General features: G+C 39.4%; 1 protein-coding gene across 8 annotated transcripts in view; it reads right to left on the reverse strand.

Annotated features, from left to right (window-relative positions):
• NLGN1 (neuroligin 1) overlaps window positions 1-19,561 on the reverse strand; it is a 324,107-nt gene that overhangs the window by 10,454 nt on the left and 294,092 nt on the right. For 5 of the 8 annotated variants that reach the window (XM_064720775.1, XM_064720781.1, XM_064720777.1 and 2 more), the window contains one exon: window positions 499-711. In XM_064720775.1, coding sequence (XP_064576845.1) covers window positions 499-711 — 213 coding nt within the window. The remainder of the gene's footprint in view (window positions 1-498; window positions 712-19,561) is intronic. The other 3 variants (XM_064720782.1, XM_064720780.1, XM_064720776.1) reach the window with 1 other exon arrangement.

Below are 19,561 nucleotides of genomic sequence, written 5' to 3' on the forward strand. Positions count from 1 at the left end.
TCTGAACTAGTTATTGTTTCCTTCACACAAAATAATAGTTTTAAGCAATTCAGCTGTTAGCCTGAAAAGAGAAACTCTGTCATTTTAGTTTTCTTTAAATTCTGCTCCTCAGGAGAAACTAAACACGCCTTTCACAACTGTCTGAATATAGATGACCTCATCTACTGTGAGCATGACTGACTGATTTTCCAAAAAAGACACCCTTAGGTAGGAAAGAAAAGAGACAAAAATGATGCACCAAGAAAAATGCCGTTCAGATGTCTGCTATAAAGTGTTTCTACAAAGCTCCCTAGGAAAAAGAAGAAAGTGACCCAAAATTTAAACATGCACAGAAGAGCTGAGGGAGAAGGAGGTTTGTACAGCCTTTAAAAAGTTTCTTAATACTGAGCTGAACTCAACAGTTCATAGAAACAAAGAGAATATACAGAACATCACATAGTACTAATGGTGGTGGCATGCAGACACCAAAATTGTCAAAATTTGCAACCTGTATAATACCTTTGGTTGAATTGCTCCAACGGTTACCTTCAGAATAATGGGATAAAGTCAACAGATTGACGCATGAACCGCCTGCCCCAGATCCAAAAACAGTTATTCTTAATGGGTCACCACCAAAGAACCCAATATTTTCACTAGTCCATCGCAAAGCTTGAATTAGATCAAGGAGGCCATAGTTTCCTTTTGCTGCTTGGTCCCCAGTGCTCAGAAATCCTGTAAAAGTAAATGAAAAGAGAAGGGGTTAGCAAGGGTTCTTCTGAGTGATCCTGTTAAAATCTTCCAAGATTTCACAAGTATATGCTATTAAATATCACGCAACTACATACTTTTCCATAGTCCCTGGGAACAATTTGTAATTTTACCCTTCTCCTGAAATAAAATATATTTGATATCCACTCTTTTGGCCATGATAAATATATGCAGCAAAGATACATCCCAGGCAAAACACTCATCTGGATCTGAAAAGGTCCTCCCAAGGACTTTTTGTTGATTGTACTGATTTTAAGAGTAGAAGTTTAGGAGACAGATAAGATGCAGTTTTTCTGTACATTATTTGATCAAGTCTGTGTTGCTTTTCTGTACTTGGATGCAGCTTTGCACATGCTTGAGATGCAGTGAATCCATTTCCCTGTAGATTCTTTGGTCCTGCCCTGGCAACTCATTGTCATTTACTTTTTTCTCCACCCAAAAATGCAGCTTATGTCACAAGCTGAACAATGGGAGCAGCTCTCAGCTCCCTGAGCTCCATGCCATAACCATTAACCTGAGTTAATTGAATCTACATTAAATGGATGAAGTCAATGTTTCCATGATCCCTTAAAACCAAAAAGGTAGGAGCTCGGGGGTAATCTGGAGAGCACAGTAAAATGTACAGTAAAAACTCTGAAGAAAGTGTCTGTTGATAAAAGACATCGCTTTTGGACCCCATTTGTTGACATTTTGAATTTTCTCAGCTTAATAAACAAATGTTTAAATACCACCGGCATTATGAAGTAGTCCATATCTCCATTTGCATATCAAACTGATTTGATGCTCACTAAATCGTGTAACTGCTTTTCAGTACATGCTTTGTAGAGAAATGCAACGATTACAACAATTATTTCCACATTAATTAGATATCAGTGGGTCTTCTAGTCTCGTCAAAGTTCTACTGATTCAACTCTCTTGAGTGCAGACAGCCTACTCAGAGGAAGTTTACAGTAGTTTTGCAGACAAATGGCTCTCAAAGGAGTCCTACTCTTTCATTATGACAATAAAAGCAGCTTTTAAGACATTACTAAGAAGACACGCGTATATATATCTATATAGCAAGGATTTAAAAAGAATACAGATAGGTGCATGTGTGTACTTATATTCATGGATATAATGAATGTGTCACTTTTTACTTTATTATTACTCTGATTTGGCTCCAAATGGCAAGCTTGCATTTGATGTTCTGCCCTATGCATAGAGACATTTCTACTGACAGCCCTTCTTTGCTGTAAATGGCACTGGAAGCTCGTTGGCCTCCCTGCCCCAGCAGCTGAGCTCTGCTTCATTTAGGGCGAGCAGCTTTGTTTGTGTAGGTCACAATCCTGATTTTTGTAACCACAGAGAGGGAAGAGGAAAGTGGCATAAGGTGCCAGGCCAGCAATTCTCCCACTTCCAGACCTAATGTACCAAGTCTAATCGACATACTTCATTCATTGTATCTGTAGTGAATTGTTACTCTATGCTAGACTTTAAAATAACCACTCTTCTACAACTGAAACCTGCCATGTTTATTACCTAACTGCATAAAGAGCAAGTAGCACCACTACCATTGTAGAAAATAACCCCTTGGTATTCAGGAGAAGCCTAGGAAAGGAAGACATAATGAATTCATTCATTTATTCATTCATTCTCACTTTACTGTTACAGCTCAGCACTGAGTTGAGATCATTATGATGTTATTTTACTCTGCTTCACATTCCTTCAGTTTGCTCTGTGTGGCCAGAGGGTTGGTGAGCATGGCTGTGTGAAAGCATTGCCCCAGCACAATCCTGCATGCACAGGAACATTCTTTCTTGGCTTCATGCTCCAGTAAAATGCTGTCTCCATAAATAATTTTTAAGGACACGGGGAGATGATGTCTTTGAATACGATGGCAAATCTAATGAAAGCTCCCTAACCAGTGTCACTGCCTTTGCCAGCCTGCTTGGAGCTGAGGGATGGTACCAGGGGCTGGAACAAAATTAAAATGTAGGCATTTATGGGAGCTACAGGATCTCATAAATGTGGCTGTACACGCTGGGAAAGCCTTCCCCTTTCTTTGCCTAAGTGTATGGCTGTGGAAATTCAGTGAGAAATCAGTTCATCACATTAAGCACAGAAGTGCCAGCACTGATTCAGGGGATCAGAGGGACTGGCAGTCCCTAGCACAGGCAGCAATGAGAAGGGAGCAGTCACAGCACTTACCAAAACTGTGACATAAACACATAGTCCCTCTTTGCTTTTTGCTTTCTCTGGCTTTCAGATTCCCTGAGCCTGGTCAGGATCTGCCCTCAGCAGAGCTGCAGCATTGCTTCCAAGAGATCCAGGAGATTTCTCAGAATTATGCCAAGGCATTTATTAGGAAATTAGATGGTGTGATTATAGCTGAGCTACACTGATCACTCTGAACAGAAATGTTAACACTCAAACTTTCTGAAAAAGTTGTTTTCTTTACTCTGTATGATATGCAACAAAGTAGAAACCATAAGTCTTTGCCTGGAAAAGCAACAGATTAAAATTACAGACAAAGCCTTAGGGCAAACCCCTGGTGTCAAATCATATCAAGTCTCATAGCTGGATAGGGAAATAGGTAATCCTTGGGAGACTATAAATATACCACTTTTAAAGAATCTTCATGAATCTCTTGCTAAAAGTAGATGTCAGGAACCCTGCATTCAGTTCAGGGAATGTGCCAGGAGGGGGAGCTTTCAGTTTAATAAAAATTAAAAAAAAAAAGGAAGGAAGGCAGTGTTAGTATTATTCTCCTCATTCATCTATATTAAACAAATTATGACTTGTGTCCAGAGCAACAGCTCTGATGCAAAAGAAATATCTCACACCTCCTCAGCAAGAACCACACTGGCTGATTTCCATATCTGCACAAGATGGATGATGATTGATGTTGACTTTCATGACATGAAACATTTCTATCTCATTTTTCAGAACCATAAGAAGCCTGTTAATATCACCACCTGTTCATGCCTTTTTTTCTTGTATGCAGTGGTATCAGCATGGCTTAGGAGCATTCAGAATGTCATGAAATCAGAGATGGAACTGATAAAACAGATAAGGTTTTGCTTTCCAGTTTGTGGGTTTTTTTTTTTCTTCTTTTCCAAGTGAGGAGTGCCTCAATACAGATAAATGCATGGAACTAAACACCTGGAGGGAAATGCTTTAACACCAGCATCATCCCCAGCCTGTTGGTCTGTGGGTGCAGGTACTTATTCCTATTTATCACAGAGATAAAGCAGAGATTGGAACAATAGGTTTTGTCTTTATCCCAAGAGGAGCTTTCAGTGTGTAATGGATATAGATACCACACATTTTGGTGCAGTCCTATGACACAACCATTACACCATCTAGTTATTAAGCTTGCAATTTTGAGTCACTGAGGGAAACCTGCTCTTGCTGCAAAGGTCTTGTGTGTCTGAAAGCTTCTCTGTTTTTAAACTGTATCAGCTAGTCTATTAAAATATATTATCTCTTTCTGCACATACTGTCTTATTATTATCTTTGGATTGTCATCTCACCAAGAACACTGCTATCATATTCTGCCACCTTTTGCTCTTGTAAAAAGAGGGAAGTAAATTATTTCTTATTTCAGTTATTCCAGGAAGACATTTGCAAAAAACTTAGTTTTGCATTATTCTCTAAAAAGGTCAGATTGAGCTAATTTTGTTCCATAATTAAGTCCTTCTACTGGAAATATTCCAATCATCAGCTGAACAATTGCTATTTTATATTCTGAATGGAGAGGTTATCTCTTCTTTTATCTCCTCCAGAGGAGCAGACTCTAATAGAATTATGGAAGTGAGTATGTGGTCTTTTGTGAGTATAAGAAAGAGATTTATTAAGCTCATTTGGACAATTTCTCTGTTACATGTCTGTTAGACAAATATGCAGACTGCCACAACCAAGCCCTCTATTTTGTATTAAGACAAATTTTAATGCTTTATAGGCTTACCTGCCTGGGTAATTATTTCTGCTTGCCATTCAGATGAATCTTTTTCTAATATGATTCCAGCATTTTTGAAGAGTAAATAAAATAATGGACTTGGGAAACTTAAAATATTAACTGAAAACCTTATGTAGCTTGAATTATTTTAAGCTTTGGCCTAATTTGAAAATTCAAATTAATGCAGAGAGGGAGGCCAAGACAGATTTTTTTCCTAATGTAAGGGACTGCCACAAGCCAGTGATGCAGTGAGAGGCCAGGTGCAGGCTGGTGGGTATGAAAGTGCCATTTCTCATCACAGGAGACCCAAACCATGCCTCTAATGAGTTCTGTCCCTGTGAGTGCTTGATGGCCCAGTGACCTTCGTGGCTGGATGGAAGTCAGGGGCAGAATGTCTTGCTGGGCACAACACACACAGAAAAATATCTGCCTGTGAGAAAATATGCAACAACAAATGCTACTCTAAAAATGAAGCACAAGAGCATATAGAAGCTGGTCTGACGTGTAAAGGGCTTTTTCCAAGAGTTGTGTCTCTGAAAGCAGTAACATTTCAGGCTTTAATATTACCCACCTGTTTAGGCAAGTGTTATAATAATTTAGCTAGGTTTCCAGTTACAATTCCCTGTGCAGCCAAATGCCAGCTTTAATTTTGTTAAAAGCAAATGTTAGATTGCACAAGTATAAATGCACCAATGCGTAGTGGAAGAATACAGAGCAGTTTTTGAGGAAAGAATTTGTATTCCCTCTGGATTCATTGCTTAGGACTTTAGTTCAACACCTTCTATTAATATTGAATGGTAATTGCCAGGTACTGAAATTTTCCACTGCCCTTTAAACTATAGGAATGTGAGCAAGATAAACAAATTTTAAGAGAGATGGTTAAACTTAAAGAGCACATTTGTTTTCATCTTAGCCATCTCTCTAGAATTCACATCAGCTAAGTAATCTGAATGATTTACATGGGCAGCAGCACTGTGAGCATTAATGTGCATATGATATTCATGAAGCAGAGGATACTGCTCCTTGCTTTGCTGACCAGCACTTCCTAATTTTAATGGCTTATTTTAGTCATGGATAGGGGATAAGGTGGCTAAAAGGACTAGGAACTCCCATAAGAAAAATGTAGGAGAATATGAACTATTCTGTGCATGAAAAACATTCATTCCTCTACAGACATCTGCAGCGTACCTCTGCCTGAGAATGAGACAAGCCAGTGTTCTGAAAGTGCTGCTCAAGCAGGTGTTTTGTGTGAAATGCATTTCATATACAGAAAAGTGATTGCAGCATTAGCAAAGTTCTTGTCTGCTCCTGTAGCTTTCTGCCACATACATATCAGTAATGAGATTAATGATTTCAGAAGTTCAAGATTTTAGCTTAACTCCATGAAATGTGTGTAGTACCATGCTGCATCATGATGCAGCCTTTCCTGGCTGTTTCAGACCCAGGAATCACAGAATTGTGGAATCATTTAAGTTGGAAAAGATCTTTGGGACCATTAACCCAGCACTGCCAAGCCAGCCACTAACCCATGTCCCCAAGTGCCACATCTACACTCTTTTAAATCCCTCCAGGGATGGTGACTTCCTTGGTCAGTGCTGCTGCCCCAGCAGTCAGCCTTCAGAAACTCCCAACCATTCCACCAAAGTAAACAATTTACAGGGTTGAATCAGTAAATGCACAAGCTTGCCAATATATAATTTGGCATTTTTTTCAGTATGCAAGGAAGAAAGTGTGTGATGTTCTATGAACTCTGATGAGCTATTTCAGCATTGGTCTACTGTTGCAATTTTAAACATCCCTCCCAGGGCACTAAATCCTTTGAATTAATAGTAGTGAAGTCACTGGAGCCTACAAAATCAGTGGATATCTGAAGAAATTCTTGCCTGTGAGGGTGGTGAGGGCCTGGCACAGAGAAGCTGTGGCTGCCCCATCTCTGGAATTGTCCAAGGCCAGGTTGGAAGGGACTTGGAGCAACCTGGGATAGGTGGAAGGTTTCCCTGCCCATGGCAGGGAGTTGGACTGGATAATCTTTAAGGTCTGACACAATCCATTCTACGATTCTACAATTCCAAGCATCCTGTAGATGTTGAAACACATTATAAATCCATCATTCCTTGAAGGCTGTGAGAAGAGGGTGACTCTGCCTTTAAGTTTCAGTAAAGAGATGATAGGAGTCTGAGAGTGCTTTGAAAAATCTGTATCTGCCTCTCCTTCCCATTGTCAATGCTTCTATCCCACTCTGCCTTTTCTGTCATGTTGGGACAGCTGTGGGGAGGCTCTCACATTCTGGGTATTTTCTGCGTGCATGATATCGATATTTCAGCCTTGTCCTGTGCCCATCCCGTGGCTGCACAGGGGGTTGTGGTGTGGGGCAGGCTTTGGCAGAGGGATCAGGGATCCAAGGGGATCTCTGCCTGCCAGCCCTGCTCCAAGCACAGCACAGCCACAGGGGAGATCAGCTCTGCAGCAACTTATTGCTGATGATCTTTACTGAAGTCAAAGGAAAGGCTGATAACAATCCCAGAGACGCTTTGAGAGCTCTATAAGCAATGGGGCCAGTCCACGAGCTGAGATCTTTAATACAGATTTCTGGATTCGCTGTAAAAGCAAAATGAAAAGGAGGAGGTGAGCCCAGGCTCAGAAATACAGCTGCAGATACTAATTCTACAAGATTTTAAGTGATATGTGCTGACACATATTAGAAAGGAGAAGTGAGCCTTAAGAGCTGATGAATGACATTATAGCATGGGTGGACACAAGAGGCAGCTGGAACACCTTTGATTTGAATGTGTTCTTTTCTTTGGAAAATACAAGGAAAAAAGGTGGGGTTTGCTACAGAAAATAGCAATATCTATAAATATTCTTATTTTGGAAAAAAACACAAGAAATTCTACCGCTATCAAAGAATGTCTTCTTAAATGCCTTCCACAAGGTAAAAATCAAAGCTATGGTATATGGCTGGGTCATGCTCTAGGGCAACTAAAGTTTTGGTTAAAAGTATTTGTAAGTTGCATATAGTCTTCACAGGAAATGAACATTATATTACTGAGTAATTCACTAGCAGTGCTCTTATAAAATCTGAGAACTTTTACAAAAATATAAATAAAATCATCCCTGAAAGACAGCCTGGACAAACCAAAATCTTACAGGATAATGTGTGGAATACGAAAAATCAAACAAGGACTGATCCTTTCGAAATGTTCAGCCGAAGCCCAAACGGAAAGGAAGGGCTACATGAGAGAACAGAAGAGTCCACAGCCAAATCCAACACTTGATTGTCCTACTTGGCAGAAGAAAGCAATGCCCCGAGGGAGGGATTTTTATCTTCACCAGGATTGAGTGCACAGCTGTTCCAGTCCCACTTACTTCAAGTAGTGCAATATGCAAAATGAAGCAGCCCACAGCTCATTGCACCAAAAATCTGCCCTCTCCTATGGTCTCTCAGCACCCCCATTTCCAGCAGCAAGCTCAGCCATTGAGATATGCTGGCCTTTCATGAAATATTCCATAAATTTTCACTTTAGATGATACAACTCAAGGCAGCAGCTACAAACCCAGAAGAGATTTTATAGAGGATAGCTAACAAATATCAATGTTCTTAATGTGCAAGGTTTTAAAGATGAAAACTGACCCCATGAAACTCTGCTTTCCATTTTCATTCAAGATTCGGGCAAAATGAGTTCTTTATTTGAAGATGGCCCATATAGGACTTAAAGATCTTTCTACTCAAAATATCTGAGAATTTTTTTCTGTGTAATAAGCTGTGTGATATGTGCAGCTACTTAGAACTGCATGCAGATCACATCTTTTAGGTAATATATTTTAATTGATTATTACATGCCAGAGAACATTTTTTCTGACTTGAGCCTGGAAATCATCTTTACTTTATAATGGTCACTCTGGCTCCATATTAATGCTTTTTTCCCCCAATAATACCAAGCAGTTTCTCAGAATTTTGACTGTGTGGTAATTGAGAGAAAGGATGGGTTTAATTTCACTAGAAGGGAAAATTCATACTTTAGAGGGACAGCACCATAATTTTTGATTTTTCTTCCCAGGATTGAGATTTGCAATGAGGGTCCAATCAATGCTAATATATTTTCCATGAGCTGATGAAAAGGAAGTTAGAAGTTTTCATGTAAAACTGCATATGCAAATCACTAGTTAGAAGCCTAGCAGCTATTTGGAAGCACAGTCTTTCAATCAGAACTGAGAAATTATGGTGCTAATTTACTGTGAACTCAAATGTCCATATTTGAAAATAAATAGAAAAGATTAACCATTGGACCAATTTATGAAGAACTCCATTCAGTATGTCATTGCCTGCATTCTTAAATCACAACCCGAGGCCATTGAAATGTGTGACTGTTGAGATAAGATTCAGTTCAGGAAAGTTTTATGAACAGTAGAATACAGGTAGAGGTCACCAAAATCCTGCCTTGCTTTTGAATGTGTGAGTTAAACAACACATCAGATTTAAATAATCAAGATCTGACTTGTGTGGCTTGCTCAGTGAAGACAGTACTGGGAATTTTAATAAGTTTTGAGAAAGCCTGAGAAATAAAACTTTTCTATCTTCCTTCTTTCTCTCTTCCTCCACCTTTCCTTTTCCCTTCTCTCTTTGCAAAGCTTAATCCTATTTAAGCAGCATCAGCATCATTCTTGGAGCTCTGTTATTCATGTGGATTTCTCTCTGTGTTCACCATGCTCCTTGAAGTAAATTTGGGGTACATTCTCCATTTATTACTTAGCAAATCCTCAGGAACACGTGGCAATGTCTTTACCCCAGTGATAACAACCTGTCCATCTGCTCGGGGGGTGACAAACTCCCTGTCCTACCTGTGCCACCACCCCGCACCTGCCCTGCTGCAGCACCAGGGGCGCTGCGAATATTCTTATTTAGAGAAAAGGACTTTGGCCAACAGTGAGAAAGCTAAAAACCATAGCAGGCTTTCCACTTCATACCTGCTGACCTCTCAGAGTCTCTGGGCTTTTTATCAGTGGCAAAAGATCTCTCAGAGGTGCAAACCAATTAAAAGCAAGCAGAAACATGCTTTTTTGACTATCTGAGCCACGAGGGAAAACTTGGGGAGGTCTGTAACAAAAATGTGTTGTAAACAACTACTTTAATCCACAGGCTTGTGCTAGTGGGATTCTTATGCTGTTTTCACTGCTATTAGCTGAACACCAGAAACATTTGTAAGAGCATATATGCCCAGATAGAGGCATCAAATCTAATTTTCTGGTAAATATATATCACTTCTGGTAAAATATGAAGGAACTAAGAATTAACTGCATCACCATATGCCTGTTCTCTTCCTACACAGGATCCTGCCTCTCCTAGAATAATTCTTTGCTTTCTGCTGTGTCTGAATTTCCTATTCCAGACAGCAAGGTGTTTTATTTCTTCACTGTGATTTTACTTTGCTGCAACGCACATTTTGTGTCTTAAAGGCAGGGAGCTGAAGAAAAGTCAAGGATGGGATGAGGGTAGCTGTTACAGAGATGGTAACTGCCATTTACCCAAAAGATGATTGCTATTAAACTCTTCCTCCCCAGCAGAATCCTGAGGGATTTGGCTACTGCTGATGGTACAGCTGTTAAACAAAACAGTAGGACATAAAAGATATGTATTCATTTATAAATCATACACACAACTCCTGCCTATGTCTTCAGAATTATCTTATAGAATCCCTCATCACATGCATATCCCCCAACTTTTCTAGCAATAATTTCAATAAATACAAGATGTCAGAGAATTATCCTTAGTCCATGGAAAAGGAAGGAAAAAAGGCTCAAATCCACACAAAGTTAATTGAGGCTAGAATTACTGAAGCTCCATCTATTGCAGTCTCACATTGGTGCTCTTCAATTAAGGCATAATAGGAGTGAAAAGTAATTTATACTTATAGATTAGATGTCGCCTGTGAAAAATCGCCGATTAACTCCCAGTGGGTTTCTGGAGTAGCAGAAGAACAAGCCTTGTAGTCCTTTTGAGTTTCACTCCTTGGTACCACAAAAGCAAAGCTGGAATACCTTTATTTTGCGGTATTAGTAGAAAATGCTTCAACACTTGGGCACACACAGACTGGTTCTATCAGTGTGTTGATATCCAGGTTTCACCAACTGAAATTCCATTCCCCAAACCAGTACTAGCACAAGAGCACCTACTCTGTTTGCAGTACCAACCTAAAATCTTTATTTGCTCACATTTTTACTCTGATTACAATTGGAACATTCTTTGAAAGGCTATTGCAACCTCAACTAAATGCAGAGCTCCAGTTTTCTGTTGGATGTTGCATCCTGTCCTCCTACTCTGCAGGGAGTGTCCTGTGCAATACCCCAACTTCATCTGAAAATGATGGACCAGGGTCATTGCTCTGCTAAATCCAATTCTAGTCAAGTCAAGAAAACTTGCCTGTTCAAACCAAGGGTGTAATTCCAGCCCTTTCATCTTTTGAGATATGTAAAATCAACACATGATTAACTACACTCATAGGCACAGCATCAAACATACAGCATCAACAAAGTGTCTCAACTAAGTAATATTTAATGGGTAGCATAAAATAATTGATGTTTCACAGAATTGAGCATGTGACATGATTCAGTATGTGAGATGACTGGAAGCTGAAGTAAGAGCCTCGAATTCTCTGAAAAGAAAAATGTGTGTACATCCAACCCACAATAACTGAGACTGCCCTACATTTAAAGATTTTTGCAACAAATAGAGTGGAAGAAAAACGGAGTCCAGCTGAGGTAAATACACTGTTAAAGATGCTAACTTTGCATTTACTGCCCCTATATTTGGTCCACAGCAGGAAGCCTGGTGTTCAATAGTGCCTACTTGGAGAGTATCACAACAGCCTCATTCAGCAGGGCTGGTCCACCTGTTGGCCATCAGAACACAGAAATCTGGTCAGTGGCAAAGTGGGGATAACTGAACCAGGAAAACCTAAATTATTGCATGTTTCTGTCATGTATTTTAAAATGTAACCCTTTTTTCCTTTTTTGAAAGCTATCCTATAATTATAATGTAATTCTTTAATACAATACAATTACACAGTCTTTGAGTTATATTTTTCTGTTTCTTTTGCATTAAATCAGATGTCTTTAAGCTTACAACACCCCCTTACAGCCAAACTGAGAGCAGGAACACCAGTCAGAGGTCACAGTGAGCAGATTCTCAGCCCTGAGCAATAACTGGATTTATACAGAATGGTCACATCTAACAAAACAGTGCTCAGAAGAGCACAGGAATGTCAAACATTTCCATAAAGCAGCTAAGGAACATTATGACAAGGAGGGGCTGGCTGAGAGGCATCACTTTGGTATTCTGCTGTTACAATTCTTCTGGCTTACTCCAAAGGGAGCTGATAGGCACAGGATTCACACAGTAACTAAAATGGTGCTAATTTGTTTTTAATACTTAAGCAAATACTACAGGTTCTAAAGGCACTTTCTTAGCCTCAGATGAGTTAGAAAATCTAATCTGTGCTAATTTTCCCAAAAACAGATGGTACATGAATTAAACTGTGTAGACCCTTTTAAGCTTCAATTCTCACTAGGTCCCTTTTGGGATAACTAATGTTCATTTCTTAGGGCTCTATTCTCCTCCACTTATTTCTCTTAAGTAACTGAAAACAGCCTCCTTAATTGCACAGGAAGAGACACTCAAGGGGAGAAAAGTCACGGAATTTGGGCCTTCAAGGGATTTTGTTAAGTATTCAAAGCTTGTCACTAAACCCAGTATTTTTTGCACGGACAGCACAGTGCTATCTGTGTTATTTACAATGGGAAAATATATTACTCCCATCCAAGAAATGTCATTAGTTGTGGAAACAGGATGGAAATCTCATTCAGGTCCTTGAATTGAAGGTAGGAGGTATGAACTCATAGGACTAAAGACAATCTCATCTGAAAATAAAGACTGCAGACAGTAAGTATTAACAGGTGATTTTAGATGTTTGTTACTGTAAAAGGCTTAAAACCTCACCATAGTCCTGTGCTTGACTGTATGAGAGAAGTAACAGAAAGTGTTCTTAGGGTTTGTGTAAAGGAAGAGAATCAACATGTGGAAAGGAGAAGTTGGGAAGATAAAACAGCATTAAAATAGGGCTTATTAAACCAATTAAATTCACAGCTTTTCAGTAGACTAAGAGGAGCAGATTTCTGCCAATGCTGTTGCAGCATCATAATCTTAAAAAAAAAAAAAGAAAATTCCAAAATGCTGCAGTAGCCAGATAGAGGACACTGTGTTCTCCTGGAGCTGCTCTTGCACAACACCTGCCACCTCTCCCTCCTCTCAGTCAGACATTTCCATATGGCACAGCCAGACCCAAGTCCCAAGATCTTTGATTTCAGTCACGATCTGCTCCTTAAGGGAGAAGGTTGAGGGAACAAAATAGAAATGGTCTATTACTGTTCTTTCTTCTATGACATTTTAAACATTGCCCTGAATTGCTCTGGAAATCAGGATGGTTTACAGAACGTTATGTTTTTATCCTCACCTTGAATAATAGGTTAATAGCAATACTCAATTTATAGGAAGAAGGAAACAGCACAAAGAGAGGAGTGATAGACAAAGTTTGTAGAGGAAAGCTGTAATGGAAGAAGGAGTAGAACCTGGCTCTGAATTACAAGGCCAGAAATAGGATCTGGTAGACCACAGCCATGAAAACCAGAATTATTGTGCCATTGCATTTTGAAGATTTTTTTCCCAGCCTCATGTCCACCTTCACAACTCCAATGGGAATGTTCTTTGAACATACTGCATAATGCAAGCTGGGTGCTAACTGATGAAACAAATTGAGTTTTAATGGACTTTGCTCAACAACACACCCCAAATGACACATCAGTAATTACCATCAATCTAAAGCAACATCCTGATGAAGTTACTGAATGTAAAGCACATCTGCTGATTGCAAGGGATTGCATTCTTAGCCTGCTTGAGATTTGTCAGAAAATGTATTTATACTCAACAGTAATTCTGCTGACTCTGAGGATTGCTGCAGTTAACAAAGGCATCTCTGATGCTGCAATATTGAATCACGTCCCATTTCTGGCAGAGAACTTCTAGCAAAATACCAGCTGTTTTCAGGGGAGGATCAGTGGGATACAATGAGGTGATGTGCTGCCTTGATTAATCTTTATATGATTTCCCAGCTTCTAACATAACTTTAGCATGTTAACATGTGCAAACCTTTGTATTTGTAGTCACCAGTGCAGATCATCACTTGACAGTTAAAGTACTTGTGTTCTTGTGCTTTACTCAGGAGAGAGTACTGAAAAAGGAAAGTTCGCCTCTTTTCATTTAACTTCTGGGAACAGCAATGATGGCTTGACTGCAGACTGTACAAAGGGAGTGGCTCAATGATTTGCCATTTCATTTCGTGTTATTTTGTGTGCCACTGCTGTTCTCCTCCATCAGAACAAAAGGTGCCACATGGTTTTTGCTTTTCAATGATCCATCAGTCAAATGCAAAGAACATATGAATCATTTTGCTTGTTCTAATGGCAAAATCACATGTGATTTTAAAACCCCCATAGAATAAGTCCCTAAATATTTAGAATTAGTCTCAGTAGTTTGAGACAACATATGTCTTTCTAGGATGGAAATCAGAACTTCTGCTGTATCCTTTTTTCTCAAAATTGCAATTATTTTCTGTAGGTTTGGAAGGCTAGCAGCATTATGGAAGACACTTAAAAGCATTTCAGTGGCTGGAATACTGTGCTCCCTTCTGCTGTCAATAACTCAATGCCCAGCTATGACAGTCTCTGTGAGGGTGGATCTAATCTAACCTTGAACTGATTTCTTTTTCCCAATCTTCTCCATACTTTTCCAATTCTGTATTTGCTGCTTCATTCTAAAGCCTTTTTAAATACCGCTGTGCTTTGCCCAAGCTATTGTTTCCCAGTGTGGATTCATCACAGTCAACAATGTGTTATATCTCACACTAAAAGTGGCTAAACACAAACACTGCTGTGCAAGCTATGAAAAATATTTACTTTAATACTGTAAATCACTGCCTGATAGCTGCTGGGAACAGGCCATGTAGGAGAGTTTATGCTTCCTTCTACCTTTGTCCCTCTTCCCAGAGCTATGCCAAAATAGATACAGAAAATGGGGAAAAGGCTTAATGCACTAAAAAAATCTGTTGGCTGAAAAAATTCTGTGGCTGGACAGGTAAAATCTTGCTGCTGCTTGAGATCTCCAGGCTTCTTACATTTTAAATATGTATAATTTGAATCCCTTTTCTGTTCAAAGCATAGGACGAGTTGTAGAACTAGGAAGGTGTTCTCTGCTTTCAAAATACAGAGTGATTTTTTTTCTTTTTTTGTAATATATACATACTTATATATCAGGATCAGTGGATTTCATTATTGTTCATTGTTGACAAATGAAGATCAGAGAGCCTTCTGCACACCACAGTATCCACACAGACACTCTCTCCCCACCCAGAGCAGGTATTGACCCGTGTACAAACCAGAGAGAATAAGGAGGCACAGTTATTTCATTAATGATGAGAGATCAGATAATGAAGTAATTAAGCTGGAGTGTAAGAATGAACACATCCAAGACCTGTATCAGAAAGCCTTGCAAAATGGAAATCCTTACCTGTGAATTTGCTCATGGGGATTTTGCAATGCTTTCCAGAGCAAATTATTGTTTTCTGAAGCAGCAAAGCCCATGAATTTAATGAAGATATTTCCATTAATTTCATAGACTCAGCATCCCTCATTTAAAACAGGGACTGCACGTTGGGACATTTCCTACTCTTTGTTGCTGTTGCAAGAAAATCTCACATAGAGGTTCTGAAATCAAAACCTGAAGCTATTCCAAAGTGATTAATTGATTGGGGAAGATGCTTATTATAAAATAATACAAAATTTTCTTCACAGCTCAATTACTGCATCTATTTACCGTTTCAAATAACACAAAGGGTAGCAATGGAAGTAGCAGTTATTTCATCACTATATTGGTCCCTTTCATCTGTTTTCAAATTAGTAATCAGATTCTTTTTGTCTCTACTCTCCCTATGGGGGGGTGAACTGAATGAACTTTTCACCCCTAGAATCTTTTATATTCAAAGCATTTGGTTTCCCACAAGCTAAAGAAAAAATAATTACGCAATCTTTGTTCCCACTGCAGGTACCTAGTAGGTTTTAAATATAATAAATGCGTTCTGGCAAAGTTAATGTACCATAAAATCAAGCAGACTGTATCACTCTTTGATACATATACCTGGTAAGCTAACACTGAAAATAACAGTAATTTATGCTAACGGATTATTCATCCATGGCAAACCCACCCCCTCTGTCAGGAAAGGTATTTTAAGACAAAAACATAATCCCCTCCTCCTATATGTTTTCCCTGAGCCTATTATTTACCCAGGATGCAGTGCCTGGTTTAAGTCCTGCTTTTAGTCAATTTTACAGCACGGCTGAAACACTGGAAGTCAAGTGACTCAATGCAAGGTCACACAATGAATCTGCACCTCTGTGCAAACCAGGGCTCGAATGCAGCCAGCACCTGCTCCCTCATCCCAAATCATCCTGCCTCTCCTTTGGAAGGCATTAGCCTCAAAAAGAGGTTGGTCCTGCACATTCTGTCACCAAGGGCAGGTGAGGCTCTCCACACTGGGAGGCAGAGCAGCCTGCACTGGTGAATTTAGCTTTAATCCTTGCAGGGCTCCTCTGTCACAGTTGTACTTATCTTTCATGCGACAAAACAGTGCAGATGCCAAGGTCATAAAAAGTTTTATATGGCTGAGCCTGCCGTCTCTTCAAGGTGGGTTGGCAGGGAGAAGGGCTACAGACAGAAAAATGGAGTAATAAAGTTTAAGTAGTGGGCAATAATATCCATCTGCAGTGCTGCAATGCCGATTAAGAGATTGAAAAACTCCCTGTGGCTCTAATTGGATTTTCCTGTGTTGTGCACAGCCCTTGGGGGCTGAAGGCTGATAAAGCCTCCTTGTGCTGCCTGTTCATCCCACGTGTGGCTCCATGTAATGGACTTATCCATAAAACACGGATTCTTGTGGTGCTGGGGAGCTGAGCTGTTGCAGTGACCTTTAGACACCAGTGTAGATTAGAAAATCAAAATCTCATCACTTAGCAGGACACAATACAACACTAATGGCCACCTCATACTGGCATATTAGCTCTTTATTAAGAACAACAAAAGAGCCAGAATGCAAAAATCTATGTGTGGTTAAGTAAATTAAATAAAACTGTCTGAGATCTTAGAGATTGTTAGCCATAATTATAGGCACATTTGAAGAAAAATGTAAGTAAAGTTGAGAAAAAAAATTTCAAATCTCTTAATGAAAAGAGATAAAACTACTGTTGAAAAACAATAGTCTGAGGAAAAAAAACTTGAGCATTTCAACAGCATTGCCTTCTGCTGAGCTGAGTCTGTTTTCATTTACCAAGCTCTTTACATATACGCTAAAGAAAAAGCAACATGAAGACCATTCCTGAGTTTGCAGACAGCCTTTGCAAGCGTTTCCTTTCCTTCTCACAGATTTCCTAAACTACAGACCAAAGCCATGGACTATTCTCATTCAATGCTAATTTTCCAACTCATTAAACAGGAGAGAAAGCTGAAACCATTTCATTAAATGGAAAGAATACTGCAACTATTTAGTGAGAAGAATAATCTGAAACAAAAGAAATATTAGAAGACTGGGAATGCATTTATATTTTTGTTAGGAATAGAAAGAAGCTGGAAAGATAAAGTAACAACCTCACTCTGCCAATAATTAGAGTGCTGAGAGTCAGGAAGGGGAAATCGAGAAGCTGGGAACACGTCTGAGATTCATCAGCACAGAGCTGACAGTTGTATTTGTCTGAGATTATTGGATGCTGTTTATTGAATTTTGTCCCTTGCTTATGATTGTCTGCTTCTCTCATCAGACAGCTCCTTCATGACCGGAAGATTTCAAAAGTTCACAGCAAATGAGCTCTTGATTTTGGGGATCACATTGGTGATAGGGTGTTGAAGTGAACACCACAAAAAATGGGGTCAGCGCCTCATTTAAAACCCCAACAAGTAATGGGGAAGAGGATCAGTTAAATTAACCAATAAGACTAAAAAGGAAAGGGGTTTGTGAACACAGCAGCAATAAAACTGAGGCAGAGAGTATAAAAACACGATGAAGAAAGCTTAGCTTCAGAAAAAAGTGAAGACTGCTAAACCTCTGAAGAAATGGGAGAAGATGGGATAACAACATCTCAGATTTCTTCACTTCCACCCCAGTTAAATCCATCACAGGTTTGCATTGCCACAGAGCAGCCTAAAGTGATCCTTCTGCAAATGAGCTCAGCTCTTGCTTAGCATCTGAAAGGTGCTACACAACACAGGTGTCACAGTGTGTCTTTCTTATCTGGAACACAAAGGAATAACAAATGGGAATAAGCTCACAAGAGAAGGGAAAATGATAAGTTGCTCAAAGGGAGAGTGTTCAGAAAAGATTAAAAACTGGGTAAACAACACAAGGTAAAATGAATATAGTTTGGTCAAAGCCACCCCAGAGACAGCAGGTACATTTCAGTATGAATTATTCAGGTTACCACATAAGGTTACCCCTAGACATGATAGCACCAAAATAAGGACAAGAAGTAAGTACACTTGGCTATGACAACTGCTAAAAAATGTGAGAAATGATGCCATACTTCATTGAATGGAAATCTGGAAACTAAGAGACACAAAGCACCAGAAATTTTTTGTGTTGGTGAAAATAGGGAGATGAAGATGACAGAAATAGAGCTTTTTGCTGTCTAATTTCTCTAGTTCTGTGTTTCTGCAGCTTTGCTGATAGTGTGACTGATAAATGATCCCTACAGTACTTTACCATCACTGTGCTCATGCTTTCCAGTAATGAGAAGACTTTCCTTAAAAGGGCAGCATATGGGAGACTTTCTGTGCTTTATAAATTTCCTCCTGAAGCAGGCTAGCTGCCAATTACTGCAGAAGGTTAGAGAACCTGGAACGTGAGTGCACAATATGCTTCAGATCCTCTGAATGGCTCTCTGGAAAAAGGAATTTTTTATAAAGGATGTCGATGTGATTTCAATAAAGCTTTAGAAGCAAGGGTCAGGCTTTTCTGAAGAATTTTGCATTTTCTGTCATGAACTGCCCTCTAGGAAAACTCCCCTTCATGCCTACCTTTTTTTTTCTGGGGACAGCAAAATTGACAACCCATTACACAGCCAGGCCAGATTTAACTCTGATTAGTAGCTCTTGTCCATTCCTACTGACATTTATATATCTACTGCTCTTCATTCACTGAAAGTAAAACAGATATCCTCCAGGGGTCACATAACCATTAGAGCAGGGATCAGTCCTGCAAGTTTTCCCAAACCAGGAGAGGAAATGGCTCCCAACCTTTTCAGAAAGTAAGAAAACATCCAAACAAGCTTCAGGCTGAAACAGTATCTGACCTGATTGATTTTCCTTTTTCAGTGCAAACTTTGATGCATTATGTACTTTGGCAGCATCTTTTGAGAGTGGCTACAGAAGCATATGAAGCATCCGTGCTGTTTACCAGTCAGAATTTGGCAAAGAACTCCTATTTGCAACCATTCAGGATTAAAAATACATTATTGAAAATACCTCTAATGAAACTTTTTGTAGTTGTTGTTGTTGTTGGATGGCTAGGTAAAATCCTTGACAGATTAAAACTGTGATAATGAAAGTTATGCTTATAATGCCACAAATAAAAATAAAAAAGAAAGCTGTATTTGAAATACAATTGAATAGTTCTGCAGTCAAAGAGCTCTAGAAAACTAAAACCTGGAAGAAAAAGAGGTAGTTTTTCAGCACCTGCTATTCAACCCCCAGTTGCCATGTTCATCAATCCTGTGCAGCCATGAATG

Source organism: Zonotrichia leucophrys, chromosome 9, assembly GCF_028769735.1.
Source record: "Zonotrichia leucophrys gambelii isolate GWCS_2022_RI chromosome 9, RI_Zleu_2.0, whole genome shotgun sequence".
Lineage (NCBI taxonomy): Eukaryota > Metazoa > Chordata > Aves > Passeriformes > Passerellidae > Zonotrichia > Zonotrichia leucophrys.